The sequence below is a fragment of the Dipodomys ordii genome, unplaced genomic scaffold (genome assembly GCF_000151885.1).
Source record: "Dipodomys ordii isolate 6190 unplaced genomic scaffold, Dord_2.0 Scaffold46, whole genome shotgun sequence".
Taxonomy (NCBI): domain Eukaryota; kingdom Metazoa; phylum Chordata; class Mammalia; order Rodentia; family Heteromyidae; genus Dipodomys; species Dipodomys ordii.
Window position 1 is genome coordinate 11,643,816 of NW_012267262.1, and position 24,645 is coordinate 11,668,460.

Consider the following 24,645-nt stretch of genomic DNA (forward strand, 5'->3'; position numbering starts at 1 on the left):
CAACCAGACATGCCAGGTGAAGTTTTCACAGCCATGAACATTGCAATTCCAAAACACACCTGCAGACACAGGTCCTAGAATGTAGTGTCCCATATGTTCAATAATGCTCAGTATGGTTGTATTGGCGAATATACTTCATTACGACAAACTGTTTTGCACACACAAGGTAGCAAATAAATCACTTGAAATAAGCCAAGGCTTACTGAATTTATCACAGTAATGTGTTAAAGAACCATTTTTTTATTAATCCATACACATATGGAAAAGAGGATGTGAAAATACCAATCTGGTATGACCTCTGCTGGTAGCTTTTATGTACTATCAGAGGTCTGGATGATTTTTACTGAGCTCCTGCTATACTACTCATGGTTTTAATTCAAACATCAATAGCCTCTTCTTTTGAAATAAATTATTTTATTTTTTTTCAGTGGCTTAAAACAACAACAGTCATTGATTCTTTCTTGGTTCCTATGGTTGGTATTTGGGAAGCACCAATGGGGTGCCTCTAGCTTGGGGTACGGTCGGATGATCGCTGGACCTGGCCTCAGTCTCCTCGGGGGCTTCTTCACTCACACGTCTGGTACCTGGACTGGGATGATCCACACATCTGCAGACAAACATCTGGGGCTCCTGGGTGCTTCTTCCTGTCTGTGTGAGGAGTGATTTAGCATGGCAGCTTCTGGTAGTTGGATTTCTTATACAACCGATCAGAGCACCAAATGCATGTGGTCCAGAGAACTAGATTGAGGTTATTCCCAGCGCAGCCTCAGAAGCATCACTTAGCCAATTTACTAGAAGTGCACATGGGGAAAAGGGTAGCCTTACGTTCCCTTGTTGGAGGCACCAGAAGGCAGCAGTGAGGAACACACAGTATCTGAACATCTAGAAACTGCAATTCTGCTTCACGAGTGCCTCTCTCTAACCAAACCTTGATTGCATGACTGCCAATTTTCTCTCTCGCACATTTGAAGACTTGTAGCTGCAATATCAGCCAGAATTTTGAGCAGCCAAAATCTAACTGGTTTCAGAGGAAAACTTGGTGCATGAGGCTAGCAAAAGTCTTCCCACCAAGACTTTTTTTTTCTTTGAGACAGGGCTATGAAGACTAGACTGGTCTTAAACTTGAGTTTCTCCTGCCTTCAACTCCCTAGTTCTGTTATTATAGGCATGTGCTACCAAGCTGAGCCTACATCAAGACTTTTACCAGTATTACATGATTCAGCACCCACTGTCCTCTGATCTCACCTCCAACTCCCTTGTTCCCCAGGGAACTGAACCAGGTTCCTTAGTTTAAATGCACCAAGCACAAAGAACGTCTGGACCTCAAACTTGTTGCTCCTTTGGCTGAATAATCTTCCTGCACATTTGGCTTCCTCCAATCATTTTATGCCTCAGTTTACATGTCACCAGGGCTTTCCTCCGTCATCTGTCTATTAGATGTTAGTAATATACTCCTTCTATTCCCTATACTGTGGTTTTTCTCCATGGCACATTACTACTTGACACATGCAGATAGTGTTTACTTATTACAGTTTGTCTCTTCCAATTAGAATGTAAATTCCAAGGCAGAAGTTTGATCCCACTAGTTGCTATAGTACTCAAATGCTGAATGAACACATGAATGTAGAAGAAAGGAAATATGTCACAGGATTTATTATGACACAAGAACAGTAACAAAAAGGTAAACAGATGTGATTTATATTTCATTATTTGTATATTTGGATTTTTTTTAACTGCGTTGATGAAGTCTTTGGATCTCAGAGAGAGATCCAAAATGCATAATGGGGAAGGCTCCAGAAATTACAATACATGATAACCACATAGTATGATTATCAACTATGCTAATGAAGAAGACATTCCTGTTAAAGGCTACTGAGTGGCAAAAGAGTAGGTGAAAAGGGAACCAAAAGAAAGATGGATGTTAAATGATTGACAGGAAGCCCTGCAGTGCCCTCACATAAGCAAAACAAAAACAAAAACAAAAACAACCCTATACCAAGGAAAAGCACAAGACTAGCCAAAAGTGTACAGTATTTAAAACTTGCAAAGTATGAAGAATTCCTAAGCCTACTAATTCATCAGGCTGGAAGAGGGCAAAAGAGACACTAAATGATTCAACTTCCATTTCAAGAAAACAAACAGAAACAAAAAGTCAACAAATATAACCCCCATGGCCTTTTAAATGATGGTAGTAAGACTGATAAGTCTTATTAAGTCTTAATAAGTCCTGACTTATTCTTTGTTTCTATTGATTTCTCACCCTTTAGAGAAAATATTCTCTAATGATTTTATTATACATTTATATGTGGTTAGGCAGAAACTAAAACTAAATAAGTAAACACATGGTTGAAGGAGGTATTAAGCATGTAATGGATTTATTGTAGTTTTAAAAGAAACTAATAGGTAAATATTATAAAACTTCTCAGTTTTAATTTCTAGTATACTAAATACTAATGTAATCCATCTAAGCAAGAGTTTGGTTGAAGTCATCAGGGGGTTTTAGACATCCTAACGCGTCTGAGATTGAAATGCATGGGAACCATCATACTTCAGTAAAGAGAACTTTACACACATCCAACAAATATTAAAAACAAGCATCAATACAATTGAGTTGATCCAACAGTATCCAAACTATCTGCCAAAACAAACCTCAATGTTCTTTAAACTTGGGGACAAGGAATGCTATTGGAGATAAGGAGATTTTAGTAACTGTCAAAGAATCACTTCATTAAAAAGACATAACAATCCTAAGCACATTGGCACAAAATTATAAAGCTTCAAAATACATGAGGCAAATCTGACAAAGAGAGCTAGACACAATCATAATTTTAGTTGGAGATTTCAACAATCTTCTTTGCAGTAGTTGACAGAACAAAACAACAACAAAAGAGCAATGAATATACAGATGACATTAAAAAAACCTGTCAACCAATCCACCAGTTTGACCTGTCACTTTTATAATAGTATTTCCCCACATCACAGAATATACATTCTTTTCAAACGCACAAAGCAAGATATATGAAGTCTTTACATAATATTGGACCATAAAACATTTAAAAGTAGTAAAGGTACAGAGTTTAAGTTCTCTAACCACAATAAAATTAGAAATCAATAACCAAAAGATAATTCAAAATTTCTAAATGTGTGGAAGTTAACACTTTTCTATAAAAGCTACAAATCAAAATTAAGTTACACAGCACATCAAAACTTGTAAAGTTCAACTAAAACAGTGCTTAGAGGCAAAGACCTAAAATTGAGCATTAAAAATTCTACCTTAAAAAGCTAGGGAAAAAACAAATAATACCCAAAGAAAGTAGAAGAGAAATAATAGACAATGGCAGAAATCAATGTGATAGAAAATATGTAGAAAAAAAAGTCAGTAAAACCAAAAATTTTTCCTTTAAATGACCAACAAGAGTGATAGTAATCATGTGATGGGGAAAAAGAGAAGATAAAAGTTACCAGTATTAAGAACCAAGGATTTACAACTACAGCTCTTGTAGCCATTAAAAGGATATCAAGGGACTATTAGGAATAACTTTACGTCAATAAATTCAACATTTAGATGATATGGATAAATTCCTTGAAAGGCACAAATTACCAAAACTGAAAGAAGAAATAGAAAATATAAATGTTAAAGAAGTTAATTCATATTTTAAATTTTTTCCCATAAAGAAAAGTCCCAGATAGCTTCACTGCTGATTATCAACCATTTAAAGACAAGATGAAATGGAGCTCATAGAGACAACTGAGCTAGTCAAAAGTGGAAGTCTGTTACAAGGAGAAGCAAATTCCCAGTAACTGACAACAGTTTATAGCATTCCTCCATGGGGAAGAAGACTAAAGCTTTGCTTCCAAATTTAGATTATAGGTCCTTTTCATCACACTGTAAGTGTAATGGCCTAAAGTTTCATCATCACCCTTTTCTTTCCAAACTGGAGGTGTGAATGTGTCTCTGTGGTCAGGCTAACATCAAGTGCATCTTCCCAGAATGAGCTCTAACCCACCCATGGGCCATCCCAGGAACTGGAGAGCATTTTCTTAATGCTCAAGGCAGACAGCTCTGCTGTATTCTAGATAGACTATTTTATTCCTATTGTATACTGGAGCTTCCTAACCTAATCATTTTGTAGTCCATAAGATTGAGACTAAGGTTATAGGTGTTCCACAAGGTAATCCTAAAAGTGAGGTTGTAAACATATACCTGGCTTGACTTGAGGAAGGAGCCCAGAAAGAGACTTACAAGTGTACATCCACCCATTCTGTTTCCTTCGGAGTCATCTCAAGAGGAAATTTTAGTTTGCTAAAACTAAAAACACTGTAAAGAAATTCTTTCCTTATAGTTTTTTTTTTCAAGCTAGCAAGGATTTATTTTAGCAAAACAGAGTTAAAGTAAGGAAAATTTGAGGGAGAAACATTTACTGCTCCCCATGCAGAAAAAGTGGGAGTTAAAGACTCTTCTTCCTCCAGGCTTAATGAAATCAAATAAAGTAAAGGAAGGAAGGAAGGAAGGAGGGAGGGAGGGAGGGAGGGAGGGAAGGAGGGAGAGAGGGGGAAAAAAGAAAAGAAAGGAGGGAGGGAGGAAAGAAGGGAGGGAAGGAGGGAAAGAAAGGAAGGAAGGAAAAGGAAGAGGGAAGGAGAGAAGAAAGGAAAAGGAAGGCAAAAAGAAAAGAGAAAATTGGGATGTGGCTCAAGTGGCAGAGTATGTGTCTAACCAGTTTGAGACTGAGTTAAAAAGCCCAATGTTGCTTCCCCACCCCTCCAAATTCCTGCTCTACAGTTTCTGGAAGTAAGTATCTTGCAGAAGTGGATAAAGAGGAGTACCTTCCTTCATAGAAAAAAGAATTCCGTCAGTCACCTTTAGGTTTCCTATTTTCAGATCCTGTCATGGCACTAAGGCAAGAGGCCTCCGCTTACTATGATTTCAAGACATGGTCAGTCAGGTTTACAAAGAGGAAAAACCCCCAAGAAGCACCACCCCCACCCCAGTCAGCCCCCCAGTTTCAATAATGGCCTTAAGTATCATTTCATGCTGTTAGTGTCTAACAGAAAGTACATTCCTTATGGACTTCAAGGTAGCTCTGGTAACAGTACAGTTGGCACAGCTTCCCTTACTACACAGCTAGAAATTTCCACTTTTCCTGCCCCACTTATGATTCCTAAGACTATTCCAAAGAAGGTATTACAAGATAAGGCAGTTTGGGCCTCTGTCACTGCCTGGCAATTTATTTCCTGTGGCTCCTGACCCTAACAATGGGAATGGAACTAAATAAAGGTGCTACTTTGCTCCTGAGAAAACATGCAATCTTAATCTGTTAGCAGAAAAATTTAATTTTGGCCACTCTTCTACATAGTATCTAGACAATTCAGTCCCTACTCACTGATCTAGTCTGGGAGGCAATAGATCATAGGCCAAAATATAGGCTATGAAGCATGCTGGATAGCTTCAGAAGTCAGGGAGTAAACTGTCAGCAAACACTCAGTGGTTCTGAATAAAGCCAATTCTAAGTGGTCTAGTATGGCACTTCTCATATTCTAATACATGTAATCCATGAAGCTAAAAACAGGTAACACAAGAGTTTCTCTGGTTGAAGTATGAGGAGCTTAGCTTACTTGTTAAATGTAAACTATGTCTCCCCAACATATTCATACGGCCCCCAAGATACTGCCTCAGAATCACCAGGATTTTCTAGAGCAGCATTTATAAGCCCTTTGTCTGAATAAACAAAGATCTTCTGTAGAGTTTAATTCTACAGTCAGGTAAATCAGCACTAGAGAAAACTTTAACTTACCAATCGAGCTATAGACACCCTGAATGTTGGACATGCCATGTGGAATCGGGGAATGGCAACATTAAAGATCTTGTCTTTAAAGTACAGGAAATGGAAGATATAATATCCTTCCATATAGCCTGATGTTGTAGAGAATGTAGTACAACTAGTATATTCATATACCCGACCTGGGCTGATGATGGGAAATTCACCTGTAGAGAAAAAAGCAACAAGAAACTAAAGTGTAACATTCAATAGCAAGAGACTAAAACAAAAAATTGTAAAGAGATATCTGAAGTGTTCAGACCAGACAAAATGTCAGTTTCAAGGGAAAGTCCTTATACCAATGGATCAAAAGACAAGAAAGAATTACATTTTAATAAAATTCTTAAACACTGGGTCTGTAAATAAGTCCAAGAAAAGTTTATTAAGTAAACATGTAGCCCATGAATGTATTCTGGACTAGGGATTTAGCTCAGTGGTAGAGTAATTGCCTCACATATGAACAGCCCTGGACACAATCCCCAGCACCACAAAACAAATTCTACATAGAACACGCATATAACTTTACTATGACAGAAGTTCATAGCTTATGTATATTTTCCTGAAACACATGTTTAAACTGGAAGAATCTGACCGCTCAGAAATGTAGGATAAGCATAACTTACTATTAAAAAAAAAAAAAAGCTCAATGTAATGGTAACCAGAACTGAAGTAAATAAATTCTACAGAGTAAAAAATCTGTACTATAAAATTGTAAAAACAGGGATACAGGAGGACCCATTGCAACAATGAGATGTACAAGTCGTTATGTGGAAAAACGAACTTTACAACTTTGGTGGGGGAGGATGGGGGGGGAGGGGGGAGGATATGAATGGACAGGAAGGGGAAACAAAGCAGGAGGCTACAATGCTTGACAGGAAATGTGCTCATTATGTTGCCCACGTAATTGTAACCCCTCTGTACGGTATTTTCACAATAAAAATATATTTTAAAAAATCTGTACTATAAATTTTCACAATAAAAATATATTTTAAAAAATCTGTACTATAAATTTTAATAACGTCCTCCAAACTTTAAGATTACCAATATGAAATTTATTTTCTTTCTGTCCTATGTCATCTAACAGAATACACTGAGTATAACTAGTCATAAATAATAAACCAGATGCAGTGGCAAACACCTATAATCCCAGCTACTTGGGAGGCTGAGATTGGGAGAATGTAGTTTGAGGCAATTGTCGACAAAAGGTTCAAGAGACTCTATCTTAACTAAAAAAATGCTGGGCAGGGAAGTGTTTGCCTATTATCCTAGTTATGCGGGAGGTATAAAGTGGGAGGAAGATCACAGTTCAGGCAGGCTAAGACAAGAAAAGTAAGACTCTACATGAAAAATAACTAAAACAAAAAGTGTTGGAAATATAGTTCAAATGGTAGACAGTATGCCTAATGAATGAAGTCTAAGGCCCAGAGTTTAACCCATAGTATCACTAATGAACAGAAACAGAAACAAACATATAAACAAACAAAATACTACAAGGATAGGCAAGGGATCTCAAGTGATCCACAGAAAGGAAAATCAATCTCTAAATAATTGAGTTTGCATTAGTTTCAGAAAAGTTAATGTTATAGAGCTAAAATGGTAAAACAGTAACTTCTATGCAGTACATTTATGGATGTGAAGTGTATGAAGGAAGTAAGGTATACACTTAAATCCTGGGTTACATACCAACTACTCCAGGCCCTTGAACTTCTTCTACATCTCCTTCAGCATTTGTTATTCTCCAATAGCGACTAGCCAACTGACAAGCCTTCTCAGGAAGAGCATCCTTTGACATTTCAATCCTGGAAAAAGGAGTGGAGTGGTGAAGACATAAATCTGGCCTATATCTGGTTTTGTTTTCTTGGCTTTTAGAGATACTGTATTAAGGTTAGTAATAGAAAAGGATATTTCCAAAAGAAACCAAACCAAGGTTTATGTTAAGTGGTTATTTTTTCTAAGTTCTCCAAGATACTGCCTTCATTAGCCTAATTCCCCATAGAAATGCTTTTAGTCAATTTATGACCTTAACTTCCAGTGAGCATCAGCATTGGGAAGGGCAACTGGAATATCCAAAACATGGTGTTAACCATCCTTTGCTCCACAAGAAAGATCTATTTGGAAATGCTTTCTAGAATAGTACCACAAATGACTTCTAAAGAACTGAAATTCCTTCACTCGTCACAAAACTACAGAGCCTTGTCCTTTTCTCCATTAACTTCTAAAAAAGCTCAAACCCATTATTCATCCTTTTTCTAGGAATCCACTCTCTTACTTTCACTGAGAAAAACAGAAGCACATTGTGGATGTTTTTATTTTAAACATGCCTCCATCCTAGGCAGGATCTAAATTAAACATCAGTACAGCATCTTTATCTTGGGATAAAGATGGGACATGAAACAGGCAACCAAATATAGCAAAAAATACCAAAATCCCAAAATGCTCTCTGGTAAGTATATATTACTAAAATATTTCCATTAGATATACATGAATCATATGCATATGTGAATAAATACATTTCAAACAAAATAGCCTTAATCTCTTGAAGCAATGGGCTGTCTTTATGTCAGAGCACAGAATACTAAGTCTAAAATACTCATTTTTAACTCCAATGATAATGGCAATATATGACATACATGAAGTACGTATTTATTAGACTTGTAAATTAAATATAGCCAGATGAAATTTAAAATGCATACTTTCATGTTTGGCAATTAGATAGCTTCAATAACGCATTATAACTAAAATAGAGCTTTGATTATTATGACTTAGTGACCCTCACTTTCCAAAATACCTTGTACATGTGCAAAAATAAGTAGCTGGGCACTGGTGGCTCAGATATGTAATCCCAGCTACCCAGGAGGCTAAGATCTGAAGGAAGATTCGAAGCCAGCCCAAGAAGAAAAGTCTGTAAGAGTCTTATCTCAAATTAACCCCTAAAAAGCTGGAAGTACAACTGAGGCTCAAGTGGAGAGAGAGCCAGCCTTGAGCAAAAAAGCTCAGGGGCAGTGTTCAGGACCTGAGTTCAAGACCCAGGACTAACACATACAACAAATTGGAATTGGAACTGTGGCGCAAGTGGTAGAAAGCTAGCCCTGAGTGAAAAAGCTAAGGGACAGTGCCCAGGCCAGGTCATGATTTCAAGCTCCAGTACTAACATAAAATTTAATAAAGAAGAAAGAACTTGGAGCTTCATATGAAGTCAAAGTTTTTGCAAATACTATGTTGCAGAAAAGTTATTCACCTTCTTCCAAACTTTACCAGAAACGATTCTTCAAAATGCCTGTTAGGGCTGGGGATGTAGCTCAGCTATATAGTACTTACCTAACATGTGCAAGGCCCTGGATTCCATCCCCAAGATCCCATAAAAAATGCATTTATACAGTGTATTCAATTGCATTTAATATAGTGTGTTCAATGTACAACAGCAACACGCACACAGAATATATCACACACTACTTACTAAAAGGTGACTGCTGTGATTCTAATAGAAAATGGTTCCTGCCAGGTGCTGGTAACTCATGCTTCTAATCCTAGCAACTCTGAAGGCTGAGATCTGAGGATGGTGGCTCAAAAGTCAGCCCAGGCAGGACAGTCCATGAGACTCCTATCTCCAAATATTCACTAGAAAACTGGAAGTGGCACTGTGGCTCAAAGTGGCAGAGTGCTACCTAAGAGTCAAGGACAGTGCTTAGACCCTGAGTTTAAGCCTCACGACCAACAAAAGAAAGAAAAGAAAGAAAGAAGGAAAGAAAGAAAAGAAAAGAAAGGAAGCAAGCAAGAAAGAAAATGGTTCCTGTCTTGAAGACTAGGTACCCATATGAGGGTGCTACTGAGAACTGATTGGATCATGAGGATGCTAATATCACTAGGGAATAAATTGAAAATTCATAGCTGAATGGACAGTCAGCAGATTCAGAGGGGAGGGGCATGCCTTTGAAGATTGTATCTTGTCTCTAGCCCGTTATTGTGTGTCTCCTTGGCTACTACGAAGTGAACATTTATGCTCTGCCACACATTCTCACCGCAATACTCTGCCTCACAATGCACAGGCCCTGAAGCAACAAAACCACATGACTATGGACGGAAAATTCTGAAATCATGAACCAAAATATATCCTTCCACCACGGGGCTGATTTTTTCTCAAGTATTTTGTCAGTGACAGAAACCAACTCACCTAGCAAACTTATTAAAATTCTCACCTAACTAAGTAAGGTGCCTCATACCTATAATCCTAGTTACTTAGGGGGTTGAGACTCGGAGAATCTCAGCTTGAGGCCAGATAAGAATTTCAAGAAACCCACCCCCCTCTTACTCATCCGGCACCCCAGCTGAAATCAGAAGGATCCAAGTTCTAGATTATCATAGACAAAAAAAAGTCTGAGACTCCATTTAAATGAAGAGGCTTGGTGTGGCGGTACATACTTGTCATTTCAGCTACTTCAACAAGCATAAAATAGGAGGATATTGGTCCAGGCTCTAGCAAAAATAAATAAATAAAGACTATCTAAAAGAAAAAAGAGCATGAAGCATGGCTGAATGGTAGAGCACCTGCCATGGCAGCACAAGGCCCTGAGATAAAACTACTATATCACTTAAAACAAAATCAAAGGGAAAGTGGGGGGGGGGGATGGGAAGGGAAAACAAAGGAGGAGGTAACAATGCCTGATACAAAATGCACTCATTATCTTGCTGATGTAATTGTAACCCCTCTCTACGGTATTTTCACAACTAAAAAACACAAAACATATAATAATAAAAACAAAAACAAAATCCTCACCTGATTCGGTATGTGAAGAAATAGTGAGGTGGGTGTATAGAGCTGAGTTCTGGCAGAAATGACGTGGAAACTGACACTGTAATATCCCCTGTTGTTGCTACACACTCTGGATCATGAATATATCTAGTTATTAAAAGAATTAAATATTTTAAAATCAACCAACTCCAAAAAGATAAAAGGTTTAAAGATGCAATGCACAATTGTTTACTTATACTACAACTTTAAATTCTGTTTACAGGTAAATGTAGACACTTACAACCATACTAGAAAACATTGATGACTCTGGTGCAATGACAGCCATCAAGGATCTATCATTAATGGTTCAAATAATGGAGGGAAAATAAAAAGAGTTTATCTCACTTTCAGCTAGGAAAGCTTGACGAACATCTGTCTATTTTTTAAATGGTGCCTCTGGCTATGCCCAGAAATATATAAAATATATGAAAGTATAATTTGCCTGTAATATATAATTATTATTTATTCCTGAATTTAAAAACCTTTAATGTATAATTAATCTGTTATTTCAGCCACAAAGGCTACTGAGAACTAATATCACCTCTAGGATTAACTATAACACCTGAATGTTCTATTTAAGAGATAATAAACAATATTGGCCAGGAGTTATTAGCTGATGACTTACTGCTTAAGTCAAATAACTGACAAACAACCTTTGTTTCTTTTTTTTCACAAGGAAGAATAATATATCTACTACCAACCCATAGATTTTAAATCAAAGTCAGTTTTTCATCTTGATTTCTCAAGAAAAAAAAGCTAGTTAATTAAGTGCTGTGGTATTTTTACTTTAAAGTGAGAGTAAGAGAGTTTTAAAATAAGAGGTTCTGCCGGGCGCTGGTGGCTCACCTGTAATCCTAGCTACTCAGGAGGCTGAGATCTGAGGATCGCGGTTCAAAGCCAGCCCGGGCAGGAGAGACCGTGAGACTCCTATCTCCAATAAACCACCAGAAAACCGGAAGTGGCGCTGTAGCTCAAGTGGTAGAGCGCTCGCCTTGAGCTGAAGAGCTGAGGGACAGCGCCCAGGCCCAGAGTTCAAGTCCCACGACCGACAAAAAAAAAATAAAATAAAATAAGAGGTTCTGTACTAGTCTTTTGGGGACACTTCATCTCAATCACTGCGATGGACAGCTTTTCATGAATTATACTCAATTATACCCAAAAAATCCTAAATGAAATAAATACCTGAAAATTTGGTCTCTGATGATGGGGAAGCTGCCAGATACAACGTTATTGACATAGGAGGTAAACCAGTCAGTGAAAGTAGCACCTATAATACAAAAAGGGGAAAATGAGCAAATCGTTTGTGTAAAATATGCACACAGGACAATGAATTGTAATTTTCCTATGCTTAAAATGTTCTAAAATTCTTCTGGTACTCTACCAGTTCACTTTCTATTTTCAATTTTATCCACCTTAACTCTTCCTTGGCATTTTCTCAACTCACATCAGAGACCCCAATAACTACCTTCAAAGCATCTTTATATTTATAATTATTTCTCGTACAACAATGAGTATCTTCTGTTTATAGTTTCTAATTCATTTGTTTTCCATTCAAGATTCTAGTAGGAAGATTTACACAAAGACACCTTAGCTAGGAAGAACACTATTTCTCCTCCCTTCTGAAGACTTTTTTTTCCCCCAGTTGTGGGGCTTGAACTCCGGGCCTGGGCGCTATCCCTCAGCTCTTCAGCTCAAGCGAGCACTCTACCACTTGAGCCATAGCACCACTTTTGGTTTTCTGGTGGTTTACTAGAGATAAGAGTCTCACGGACTTTTCTGCCTTGGCTTTGAATTGTGATGCTGAGAAGCTAGGATTATAGGCGTGAGCCACAGGCTCACTATTTAAATTAAAAAAAAAAATTTAAATAGTGCTGGGGATTGAACCTGGGGTCCTGCACTTGCTAAACACATGCTCTACCACTGAGTTATACCAAGTGCCCTCTCTACTATAGATTACGATGTGGGGATTTTTGTTGTTGTTGTTGTTGTGGGGCTTGAACTCTGGGCTTGGGCGCTGTCCTTGCGCTCTTCAGCTCAAGGCAAGCACTCTACCGCTTGAGCCACAGCACCACTTCCAGTTTTCTAGTGATTTATTGGAGATAAGAGTCTCACCAACTTTCCTTCCCCGGGCTGACTTTGAACTGCGATCCTCAGATCTCAGCCTCCTGAGTAGCTAGGATTACAGGCGTGAGCCACCAGTGCCCAGCTATGTGGGGATATTTCATGTGTCAGAAATGCTTTTAAAAAGTTGGATAGTCAGAAGCTTTTAAGTGGGTAAAATCTAAGTAAAAGGAGATAGGATGGCTAGCAAAGAGTGAGTCATGCCTGCATACTAACCTAAAATCCATAAAAACTTAAGAAATATTCTTCCATGGCCAGGGAAAACTAGGTGTGTGAAGAAGTTATGAAGCATGTATTTTATACTGGTGATAAAGACTGCTGCTTCTGAGGCATATATCTTATTATTGAATCATCAGACACAAAAAAGAAAAATATGTCTTAGTATTTACATGCTCAATAAATAATACACACATGTTAAAAGAACTATATACATACTGCAATTCAAGAAGAGGACTAAGAATATAAGGTTGTACAACATATGCTTTTTTCAAATAGAAACAATACTTAAAGAAAACAGAAGTGCTTTTCCAATGAGAACTTAGAGGCTACTTTACAAGCCAGAAAACTTTACCAAATCCAGGCATGTCAGCTGCTCAACTAACTGAAGTTTTACCAATCTTTATAAAAATTTTAACCAGGAGGAAAAAGGGAAAAAATGGCTTTTTTCCCTACCTATGATAAACATGTCAATAGCAGCTGGATTCCGAGCCATTTGGTCCTAGAAGAGAAAAAAAAGTAATTCATAAATACATTTCTCATTGTTTGTTACTTGCAACATCTTATGAAACAAAGTAAAACAAAATGTAAAGATTCCAACCAGCACTCAGCCCTCACACTCTTCAGGTCCTGCTCCTATGAATCTGTCTCTATTTTTAGGGCCTTCCTTTAAGATTGTTAGAAGATGACTAGGCACTTGTCCATAAGATAAAATTACAACAAGCTATCACTGCTATAGTGAATTAATAAATTATCCTACAAGAACACAATCAAAAAGTTGAAGGAATAAGATATGTGGCTTGTTATGCTACAAGAAAGGGCTTTGGATTCAGAATGAAGAAACTCAAATAATTCTAGGGTATTCAAAAGCTAAACTGTAAATATAATTATTTTGATAAGTTCTTCATTAGTTTTCTTTAAACTTAAAAGGTCTTAACAGAAATGCCAGCTTTCCCATTATCTACACAGCAGTGCCCACTGTTTGTCCAAAAGTGACATTTTCTTTCAGCATTCCATACTGTAAAAACAAGAACATAAACTATCCAGTAATTAAAATGCATAATGCTCTAAATTTATTCTATATAACTGGAAAGAAAATGCAAACTACTATGTGATCCATCAGAAAGTATCCTGAAGCCACAAGTAAACACATTCCTACTTACTGGACATTGGTAGAAAACTTCATTTTTGTTTCGACCTTCGGCAGCTTCCACAGCTATATACTGACTCAAACCAGTATGTATGCAAAACGTTAAAGGGAGACAGTACTTTAGTCCCTGTCTCTGCTGAAATCCCCCAGCAGCTGTATCAACATCTAACAAATCTTCAGAACGATAGTGATTTGACAGTGCCATACTTCCCAACAATCTGAGGAGAAAATACATACAAAACATACCAATAAACAACTATACCTCACCTTTTCCACACACAATTTCACAGTGACAATGTCCTAAGCAATAATTAGCAGAACACCTTGCACATGTAGCATTTTTCGCTGAGATACGGTCTCACGAATTTTTCGCCAGAAGTGGCCTCAAGCTACTGATCTCCTTCTCCTGAGTATCTAGGACTGCGTGAGCCACTGAACCCAGTCAAACCTAAGAGATGTGTAGGTTGAAATGACACTGAGACATTTATTTTGGCAAAACATAAATCAAGCCATAGAGATTGTCTTCTGGATCACTATAAAGAAGAAGGGGAAAGTCTGTATTCTTGTAATTTATGAAGGATAATTATAGATTATGTACTTTCTAGAAGAAAATAACTTGCATCATTTAAAATTTAAAAAAAATCAAGCATCTTACCCAGGAACGACTAACTTCTGCCCATTGTGGATACGGTATGAACACCGATAATCATCAGGAAGCTTACAACCAATCTGAGCTTCGACTGCATCAAGGTCTTCCTCACGAGCACCCTCTGCAAATGCAAACCAGACAGAGAATGAGACACATTGAGCCTAAGTCTAACCATCTACTAGCTAAGCAGTGCAAGAATCACAGCCAAGTGAGTTCTGTCCAAAACAGAATGCTAAGGTAAAGAAAAAATAATTGAAAGTCATTTGAAGCCCAGAGAAAAGCAAAGTTCTTGGTTTTCTCTCAACAGGGAAACATTGTACACTCCATGGAGGATGATTAGAAATCATATCTAGACAGAGCACTGGAAAAGGGATGAAATCAAAGACACAAATCTTAAAAGGAGTCAGAAAGGAGAAAAACATATAATTAACTTACTGAGATCTTAATTCTCAACAAAAACAATAGAACTTACAAGAATGATGTCTTCAAAGTGGTGGGGGGACAAATCACTGCTGATTAGGGAATACATCCTTCAACAGTGTAGATAAAATAAATCTGACAGGGCTAGCAGTGTATCTCAAGTGGTAAAGTGCGTGCCTAGCAAGTATAAGAGCCTGGCTTCAGTTGCCAATGAAGAAAAGGAAAAAGGCAGGGGAAAGAGCGGGAAAGAAAGGAAGAAGAGAGGGAGAGAAGAAGAGAGAGGAAGGGGAAAAAAAAAACCCAAACAAACCAGGCAACATTCAACAGCAGCAATTCTTCATGAAAGGAAATACTAAAAGGAATTCTTGATAGGAACATGAGGCTGTAGGAAGGAATAAAAAGATACCAGAAAAAAATCTCAAATAGAAATCTAAATAATGTTAAATATATAGAAAATAATAACATTTACAGGAATATGTTGAACATCAAAACCATAAAATATAAAGGGATTTGAGATTTGAGATATCACTCACTTGCCTAACATGTGAGGCCGTGGGTCCAACCACCAGTACCCTTCTCCAAAATAATGTAAGAGGCAGGAGGAAGACCATTAGAATTAAGGTATTTTAACATTCTTTCACTTACAAGAGTGAAAACTGTCCAGCTATTGGGCCATCTAAGGTCTGTGAAATTGTTTGGTACATAACAATACAAATACAATGCTATCTGCAATAGTTTATAGGTAATTTTGTATGATCCAAAAGTGATGTTATAAATATTCAAATGTTACCCATCCCTGGTAGGGAATGAGGACCATACTAATTTACATTAGCGTTTAGTAAGTCAAGTTGCATGTCTTAATTTCAACTAGGAAAAAAAAATAGGGGTGTGTGTGGAATATAAAATGAAAACATAAAATGAATGTAAAAAAAAAAAGAACAGTGGACATGATATACTTCATAGCAAATACACTAAGTATGAATGGGCTAAATAGTCTAACAGACCACATAAAAGGGTCTAGGGGTGTAGCTCAAAGCTAGAGCTCATGCTTATGCATACATGAGGCCCTAGGTTTAGTCCCCAGACAAAGAACAAGACAAAAACAAAACAAAACAAAAGAAGGCAAAAACTTCCTAAGAGTTAATCTGGACATTTATAATGACAAAAAGGCTGAACTTACTAAATAGATATAATCTTTCTCATGTCATACATCTAAATAACACAGCACATACATACATACATACATACATACACCACATATACAAATAATGTGACAGAACTAAAATGCCAAAAAGATATATCTACAAGAATAGTGGGTACATGAGTTTTATTGCTACAATATTAACAGCTTAAAATAACCCTCAGTATTTTTTTTTCTCCTTTTTTTTTTTTGTGCCAGTCATGGGGGACTTAAAATCAGGGCCTGGGCATTATCCCTGGGCTTTTGTGCTCAAGGCAGGTGAACCACAGTTCCACTTCTGGCTTTTTGGTGGATAATTGGGGTTAAGAATCTCATGGACTTTGCTGTCCAAGCTGGCTTTGAGGCGCGATTCTAAGATCTCAGCCTTCTAAGTAGCTAAGATTACAGGTGCGAGCCACTAGTGCCTGGCTAATTTATTTTTTAAGTAAGTGTGAGGCCAGCTTGAATGGGGTAGGTTTTTCTTATGCACCTCTCCCACATAGACAGACACCTGGCTCCTTTACTGTAGGCTCAGCTGAGGGGAGGTGAGTAGGCTGGACTAACCTCCCAAGAAAATTGAGCCAGGATGCAGATGTATTGTTTCTGTGCGTCAGAAGTCCAGGAATGACTCAACCAGATCCTCTGTACATGTATCACAAGACTGAAATCTTGTCTAAGCTGAGGCTGCTAACTCCTCTTACACAACTTTTGCTTGGGATTCTTCCAGTTTAATCTATCGGTAGAACCTGATTCGTTCTAATTGTGCAATTGAGGTAATCAATGCCTAGAGGCCACCTACCATTCCCTCCACAACATACCAGCTTGTTTATCCAAAGTCAGCAGGGAGCACACTTAAACTGTGAATCTCTGGTTTCTGGAAAACCAAGCCCCTTTTAAAGGTTGACCTAAGTCAAGCCTACTAAAGATAATTTTCTTTTTGATTAGGGATGAACTGATAGTCAAATTATTTAGAACTTAACTTTACCTTGTCCATATTATAATAGAGCCTAATCACAGGAGTAGAATCTGCCTATACTTAAGAGAAAATTGAACTTGGTTTATACACAAGAAACAAAAGCCCTGTGTACTACCTGAGAACGCTGCCTAACAGGTTGAGAGATTCTAACCTACCTCTCTCCTTAAGGAAGAAAAACAATAAACAAAAACAGTATCAATAAGGGTGTCAAAAATCAGATTCAGATATATAACTTTTATTTAATTATATAGTACTGAGCTAAATAGCTATTGAATATACATTGTTATTGATGTTATTGAGTAAACATGCAACAATTACTAAAGGAGTCATGCTAAAAAACATAACAACTTTTCTTTTTTTGTGTGCTGGTATAGGGCTTTAACTCAGGGCTTAGGTGCAGTCCCTCTGCTTTTTCTGCTCAAGGCTAGCACCTGACAGCTCCATTTCAGGCTTTTTAGTAGTTAATTAGAGATAAAAATCTCATGGACTTTTCTATCCAGGCTAGTTTGGAACTGTGATCCTCAGTTCTAGGCCTCCTTTTTTTTTTTGGTCAGTCGTAGGGCCTGGGTGCTGTCCCTAAGCTCGTCAGCTCAAGGCTACCGCTTGAGCCACAGCTCCACTTCTGGCTTTCTCTGTTTCTGTGGTACTGAGGAATTGAACAGAGGGCCTCATGCATGCATGGCAAGCACTCTACTACTGAGCCACTTTCTCAGCCCCTTTAGCCACCTAATTAGCTAGGATTACAGAAAGGAGTGACCAGCTCCTAACCAAAATAACTTATAAATGATAGATGAATACAAGGTATGTTCTCTGATCACAGAGAAACTAAAATAGAAACTACTTTACAAGGGCTGGGAAGGTGGCTCATGGGTAGAGTACTTGCCTTGCGTGCATGAAGCCCTGGGTTCGATTCCTCAGCACCACATAAGCAGGAAAAAAAAGCCGGAAGTGGTGCTGTGGCTCAAGTGGTAGAGTGCTAGCCTTGAGCTGAAGAGCTGAGGGACAGTGCCCAGGCCCAGAGTTCAGGCCCCACGACTGGACCCTCCCCACTCCCCCACACAAAAAAAAGAACCTAAAAGATTACCAAAAAATAAAAACTTCAAATGTTAGGAAATCAAGCAATACATCTCTATATAATGGGTTAAAAAAGAAATCAGTGCCTGTAATCCTAGCTACAAAGGAGGCTGAGATCTGAGGATCATGGTTCAAAGCCAGCCTGGGCCAGAAGTCTCCGCGACTCTTAGCTCCAGTTAACCACCAGAAAGCCAGAAGTAGCAATGTGGCTCCAAGTGGTAAAGCCCTAGCCTTGGGCAAAAAGAGCTTGGGGACAGAACCCAGGCCCTGAGGAGTTCAAGTCCTACAATCAACAAAAAACAAAAACAAAACTACACTCACTAAGCATACCTGTAATTCCAATACTCAATAGTTTATAAATACAGGATTATGAGTTTGAGGTTAGCCAGGGCTACACACTGAGTGTTAGGCTATCCTGGTCTACTTACCTAAAAGCAAGACAAAAACCTCAAAACACTATGTTGCAGGGTAATAATTTTTTTGTTGTTCTGTTTTGTTTTTTTGGGTCCGGTCATGGGGCCTGAACTCTGGGCCTGGGCGCTGTCCCTCAGCTCTTCAGCTCAAGGCTAGCGCTCTACCACTTGAGCCACAGCGCCACTTCCGGCTTTTTTCTTTTTGCTTATGTGGTACTGAGGAATCGAACCCAGGGCCTCTGGCATGCAAGGCATGCACTCTACCACTGAGCCACCTTCCCAGCCCCAGGGTAATAATTTTTTTAAAAAAATTACAACATTTCTAAACTTGCAAGATAAGTACTAAATATATTAGGATAGAAAAAAAATCTATGATCTAAGTTATAATCTCAAGTCAGAGGAAAAACTAAAAGTGAAGGCATGAAAAAATTAAATAAAAAACATATAAATAGAATGGATGAATCAAAAAACCAGATTTTTTTAAAAGATCTGATTAGCCCCTACCTGAGAAGATAAAGAAAAATAGAAACAAAATACAAATAACTATTACCAGAAGTAGTAAAAGTGCTATCACTACAAATGTAATAAACATTAAAAAGATAAAGGATTTAAAATATTTCATGCCAACATATTTGAAAATGTAGATGAAATAGGCAATTCAGTAGGTAAACATTATATATTAAAACTGACATAGATAGGTGCTTGTAACTCATACCTGTAACTATAGCTCAGAAGGCTGATATCTAAGAATCACAGTTATAAGCCAGCCCAAGCAGGTAAAGTCCATGAGACTCTTATTTCCAATTAACCACCAAAAAGCTAAAAGCAGAATTGTGGTTCAAGGAATAGTGGTAGCTTTGAGCAAAAAAAAGCTCAAAAATAGCACCCAGGCCCTCCCAGCACACACATTGGAAGAGAGAGAGAAAGAGAGAGAGAGCGAGAAAGAGAGAGAGAGAAGGAAGGAAGGAAGAAAGGGAGGAAGGGAGGGAGGGAGAGAGGGAGAGACAGGGAGGAAGAAAGAAGAAAAAAGGGAGGGAGGGAAGGAGGCAGAAAGGGAAGAAGGATTGACATAAGAATAAACAGAAGTCTTGTATAGTTCTATAGCTAAAAAATTGGATCCCTAATTAAAATCCTTCCCATAATGAAAACTGCAGGGTTCAATGGCTTGGTAGCATGTTCTACAAATCATTTAAGCAAGAAATAAGACTGAGCTTACATAAACTCTTCCAGGAAACAGAAAAAGAGGCAACACTTCCTCACTTGTTTTACAAGGCAGCATCATCTTGATACCAAAACCTGATAGGAACATTGCAAGAAAGGAAAATTACAGACCAAACTCTCTCAGAAAGTATTAATTAAAAGACCCCCAAAAGTACTAGCAAGTTAATACATTAAAGATGATGTATTATAATCAAAATAAATTAAGTCTAGGAATCCTAAGTTTGTTAGCCTTCAGAAAATCAATTTACCACATAACAGAATAACAAAAATCATATGGTAATCCTAAGGGAGACGAGTTTATTTGATAAAATTCCATCACTAGCCAGGTGCTAGTGGCTTACACCTATTATCCTAGCTATGCAGGTGGCTGAGCTTTGAGGATATCTCAGTTCAAAGCAAGGCCAGGCAGACAAATCTTCATGACTCTTAGGTCTAATTAACTAACAAAAAGCCAGAACTGGAAGTATGGCTCAAAAGTATGGCTCAAGCAAAAAAGCTAAGCAAGAATTCCAGGCAGAGTCCAAGACCCAGTTAAAAAAAAAAAAATCTGTGTATGGTGTCACATGCCTTTAATCTCAGGACTTGAGAGGCTGAGAAGTTCAAGGCTAGCCTGTGCTACATCAGACCTGTCTCAAAAAAATGAAAACAAATAAAAGAATAGCTAACAAAAATTCTAGAGCAAGCTTCATATTTAAAGGTACGAAGCTATACGCCAATGCTGAGCAAAGATTTATACTATCATTACTGCTGCCCAATACAGTATAGCTTTTATAAAGCAAGGAAAAGAAAGAAATGATATGGATGGATGGCAAAGTTGGAAATACAACTATCACTATTCTACCACCTCAGAGAAGTGAAAATTAAACCAATACTTTAGCTCTACTAAGACTAAAATCAAATTTTAAAGTACTGGTAGAATAATTTACCAGTATCTTTTGAAGTTTAACCCAGAAAACCCAACCCTAGATATTTGCCTGATAAGAATACGCCTATGTGTCAAAAATCTTTACATCAAATTTACAGCACTACTATTAATAACCAGAACTAGGAAAAAAAAACAACATTGCACATGTACACCCCGTAGTCTACTCTTATAATGGAACTATATTGCAACAAAAACAGGAAAATGATTACATATAATACAGTTGACTCTCACAACCAAAACACACAAAAAATACAATCATACAATGTATATAAAGTTGAAAAATAGAAATCTTCTGGAGGCACTGTGTTCAACTCAAGTATTAAAAATAATAATAACTAGAAAATCTTTAAGGCTATGGTGTAACTTAGTGGTAGTATGCGTTTGACCTGGGTTTGAGCTCCAGCATCACATAAAACAAAACCTTTCAAAATGAGATCATGATAAGTATTCTCAAGCAATCTTGTGGAATCAGTTGTTTCTGTAATAAAAAATAAAGGGCTGGGAATATGGCTTAGTGGTAGAGTGCTTGCATGAACCCTGGGCTTGATTCCTCAGCACCACACAAACAGAAAAAGATGGAAGTGCCAATGTGGCTCAAATGGTAAAGTGCTATCCTTGAGCAAAAGAAGCTCAGGGACAGTGCCCAGTCCCTGAGTTCAAGCCCCAGGAATGGCAAAAAAATAACATTTCCACTTCCTCTAGAGATCAAAGGTCCTTTAAACAAATTGGTGTTCTGCTTCCTTGGCCAAAGAAGAATGGTGAATTAAATAAAGACAAAGTTGAAAATAATCACATTTTACACCATAAAGCATGTACAAGTTGTTTCTTGTATCTTATCAGATTACAATAGAACAAAATTAGACATCAATAGCAAAAAAACTATAGAAACTACACAAACACATAAAGATTGAATGATATACATCTGAATGGTCAGTGGATCCTTGAAGAAATCAAGAAGGAAAATTTCAATTTTCTAGAATCAAAAAGAAAATTAAAAAATATACCAGAGTGTGGCAGACAGTTAGGAAAGGCAAGTTTATAGCTACAAGTCCTTACTTAAAAAATCAGAAAGATTCCAAATAAATAACCTTATGATGAACCTCAAAAGTGAAACCCAAAATTAGTAGAAGAAAATAAAAATGATCAGAGTGGAAATGAATGGATACTAACAAGATTTAATTAGCATACGTGCACAAATGATAGTGATTCAAAGTTACTTAAACTAATCTATATATTATACTATATGCTAGCAGTAACTAAAAGGGAGAAGGATGACACTTTATTCCCAGTACCTTTCAGAGACATAACCATCCGAGGACAGCGGGGCTCCAAGTACTTTTTGAGGTCATCCCAGGCCTTTTTAATAGCAGCATAATGATCAATGTATCTTCCTACATCACAGTAAGTGTCTATGAAGAGAGATTTCCAGCACTGACGCTTCCGTGTTTTCTCTTCCCTATAAAGATTTTAAAAGACATTTGAAATAGCATATTATTTTTAACATTTAACAATATACTTTATTGGGTATTTGTGGTTCCTTTACCTTCTCTTTGTTTATTTCAGCCACAAAGGGAGGCTAGATACAGAAGTGATATAGACATCGGCAACTTTAACAGCAGTTATGACCTAGTAGAATTATGTGTTATTTCTTACTTTCTACTTATTTTTTCTAAGTTTCTACTCCTTAATAAAATATAATGTGAACAATATGGGGATTCAAACTTTAACTTATTGCTAAAAATATACCAATTTATTACAACTTTTTTTGGTCAGTCATGGGGCTTGAACTCAGGGCCTGGGTGCTGTCCCTGAGCTTTTGTGCTCAAGACTAGCACCCAACCACTTTGAAGCCACCGTGCTGCTTCCAGTTTTCTGATGGCTAACTGGAAATAAGAGTCTCATGGACTTTCCTACCAGGGCTAGCTTCAAACCATGATTCTCAAATCTCAGTCTCCTGAGCCGCTAGGATTATAGGTGTGAGCCAGAAGTGTCCGCTCAACTATAAAAATTTTAAAGCTATATATAGTACTATTTTAGAGAATAGTCTAATGATATAATATTAATTTAGCATATCTACATTGAATTAGCCAGATAATCATAAAGTATCAAGATAATTATATGACATTTTTATTTGGTAGAACTTCACATTTACTGAGTATACACTTAGCCATTAAAAACCTAAAAATAAAGACACTTATTTTGTGAAGTATTAGGTTTTGCTATTGCTGGGCAAGGTACTCTACTTCTTGAGCCACCCCCCGCCCCCCCGCAGGGTACTTTTTTTTTGCCCTCAAAAGGATATAATAGGAGAAAAAAATAAAGCATAAATTTAAGACCAAAGTGGTAGGGAAAAAAACAGCCAAAGGTGACTTTAAGAAAAGATATGAATGAGGTGAATGAGGTTAAACTTTCCCCTAGAGGAAATAGAGCTATGAAGGGTATTTATTTATTTATTTATTTATTTATTTATTTATTTATTGCCAGTCCTGGGGCTTGAACTCAGGACCTAGGAGCTGTCCCTAGCGCTCTACCACTTGAGCCACAGCATCACTTCTGGCTTTTTCTGCTTATGTGGTACTGAGGAATCAAACCCAGGGCTTTCATGCATGCTAGGCAAGCACTCTACCACTAGGCCATGTTCCCAACCCCTATGACGGGTTTTGTGGGAAAGTTAAAAGAGCTGAGGTATGGTGTAGTATGGAAGGATAGATTAAAGTGAGTAAATGAGGCATTAAAGAGGTTTGGAAGGTTTTGTAGTACTCCTGATGAGCAGTAATCAATGGAACTAAGGTATTTAGGTAAAAATAGGAAGATGAGGGGGCTGGGAAGGTGGCTCAATGGTAGAGTGCTTGCCTTGCATGCATGAGGCCCTGGGTTCGATTCCTCAGTACCACATAAGCAAAAAGAAAAAAAGCCGGAAGTGGCGCTGTGGTTCAAGTGGTAGAGTGCTAGCCTTGAGCTGAGGAGCTAAGGGACAGCACCCAGGCCCAGAGTTCAGGCCCCACGACTGGACCCCCCTCCCCCCAAAAAAATAGGAAGATGAGAAATATACAAAAACGTAAGTCAGGAAGGCTCGGTAATAATATAGAGAAAGAGAGAGAATGAGTGACTCCTAATTCTGGCTGTAATACCTAGATGGAAGGTGCTGCCATGAAGACTAGGAAGCAGAAGAACAGGTTTAGATATTGGGAAAACAAAAAACAAATTTGTTTTTGTTATCTTGGGATAGTTTCAGTCTGACCTTCTTCCTCTGCCTCCCAAATGCTGGGAATACAGGCATATACTACCTACCACACTGGTTCAAAGAGAGGAGTTGGGCAGGGAATGAGGAGGGAAGAGAACTTTTTTTTTGGTCGGTCGTGGGGCCTGAACTCTGAGCCTGGGTGGTGTCCCTCCAGCTCTTCAGCTCAAGGCTAGCACTCTACCACTTGAGCCACAGTGCCACTTCCAGTTTTCTTGTGGTTTACTGGAGATGAGAGGCTCACAGACTTTCCTACCTGAGCTGGCTTTGAACCACAACCCTCAGATCTCAGCTTCCTGAGTAGCTAGGATTACAGGTGAGAGCCACCAGCGCCAGGCCCAAGAACAGTTTTTTAATTACTCTAAATAATATATATTATTTATATATTATGTATATATTATACATTGTTACATTATATTAACAGTACATATTATTATATTATATATTATTAGTA

At 37.8% G+C, this 24,645-nt stretch overlaps 1 protein-coding gene across 3 annotated transcripts in view; it reads right to left on the reverse strand.

Moving 5' to 3' along the window:
* The window catches only part of Fbxo3 (F-box protein 3), a 31,147-nt gene that overhangs the window by 460 nt on the left and 6,042 nt on the right, over window positions 1-24,645 (reverse strand). Inside the window, exons 3-11 of one of the 3 annotated variants that reach the window (XM_013019621.1) lie at window positions 22,243-22,406; window positions 14,748-14,862; window positions 14,106-14,310; window positions 13,399-13,444; window positions 11,788-11,872; window positions 10,591-10,713; window positions 7,500-7,615; window positions 5,793-5,983; window positions 480-644 (exon numbers count right to left, since the gene is read on the reverse strand). In XM_013019621.1, coding sequence (XP_012875075.1) covers window positions 570-644; window positions 5,793-5,983; window positions 7,500-7,615; window positions 10,591-10,713; window positions 11,788-11,872; window positions 13,399-13,444; window positions 14,106-14,310; window positions 14,748-14,862; window positions 22,243-22,406 — 1,120 coding nt within the window. In that variant the 3' untranslated portion in view covers window positions 480-569. Of the gene's footprint in view, window positions 1-479; window positions 649-5,792; window positions 5,984-7,499; window positions 7,616-10,590; window positions 10,714-11,787; window positions 11,873-13,398; window positions 13,445-14,105; window positions 14,311-14,747; window positions 14,863-22,242; window positions 22,407-24,645 lie in introns of those variants that run through there. The other 2 variants (XM_013019620.1, XM_013019623.1) reach the window with 2 other exon arrangements.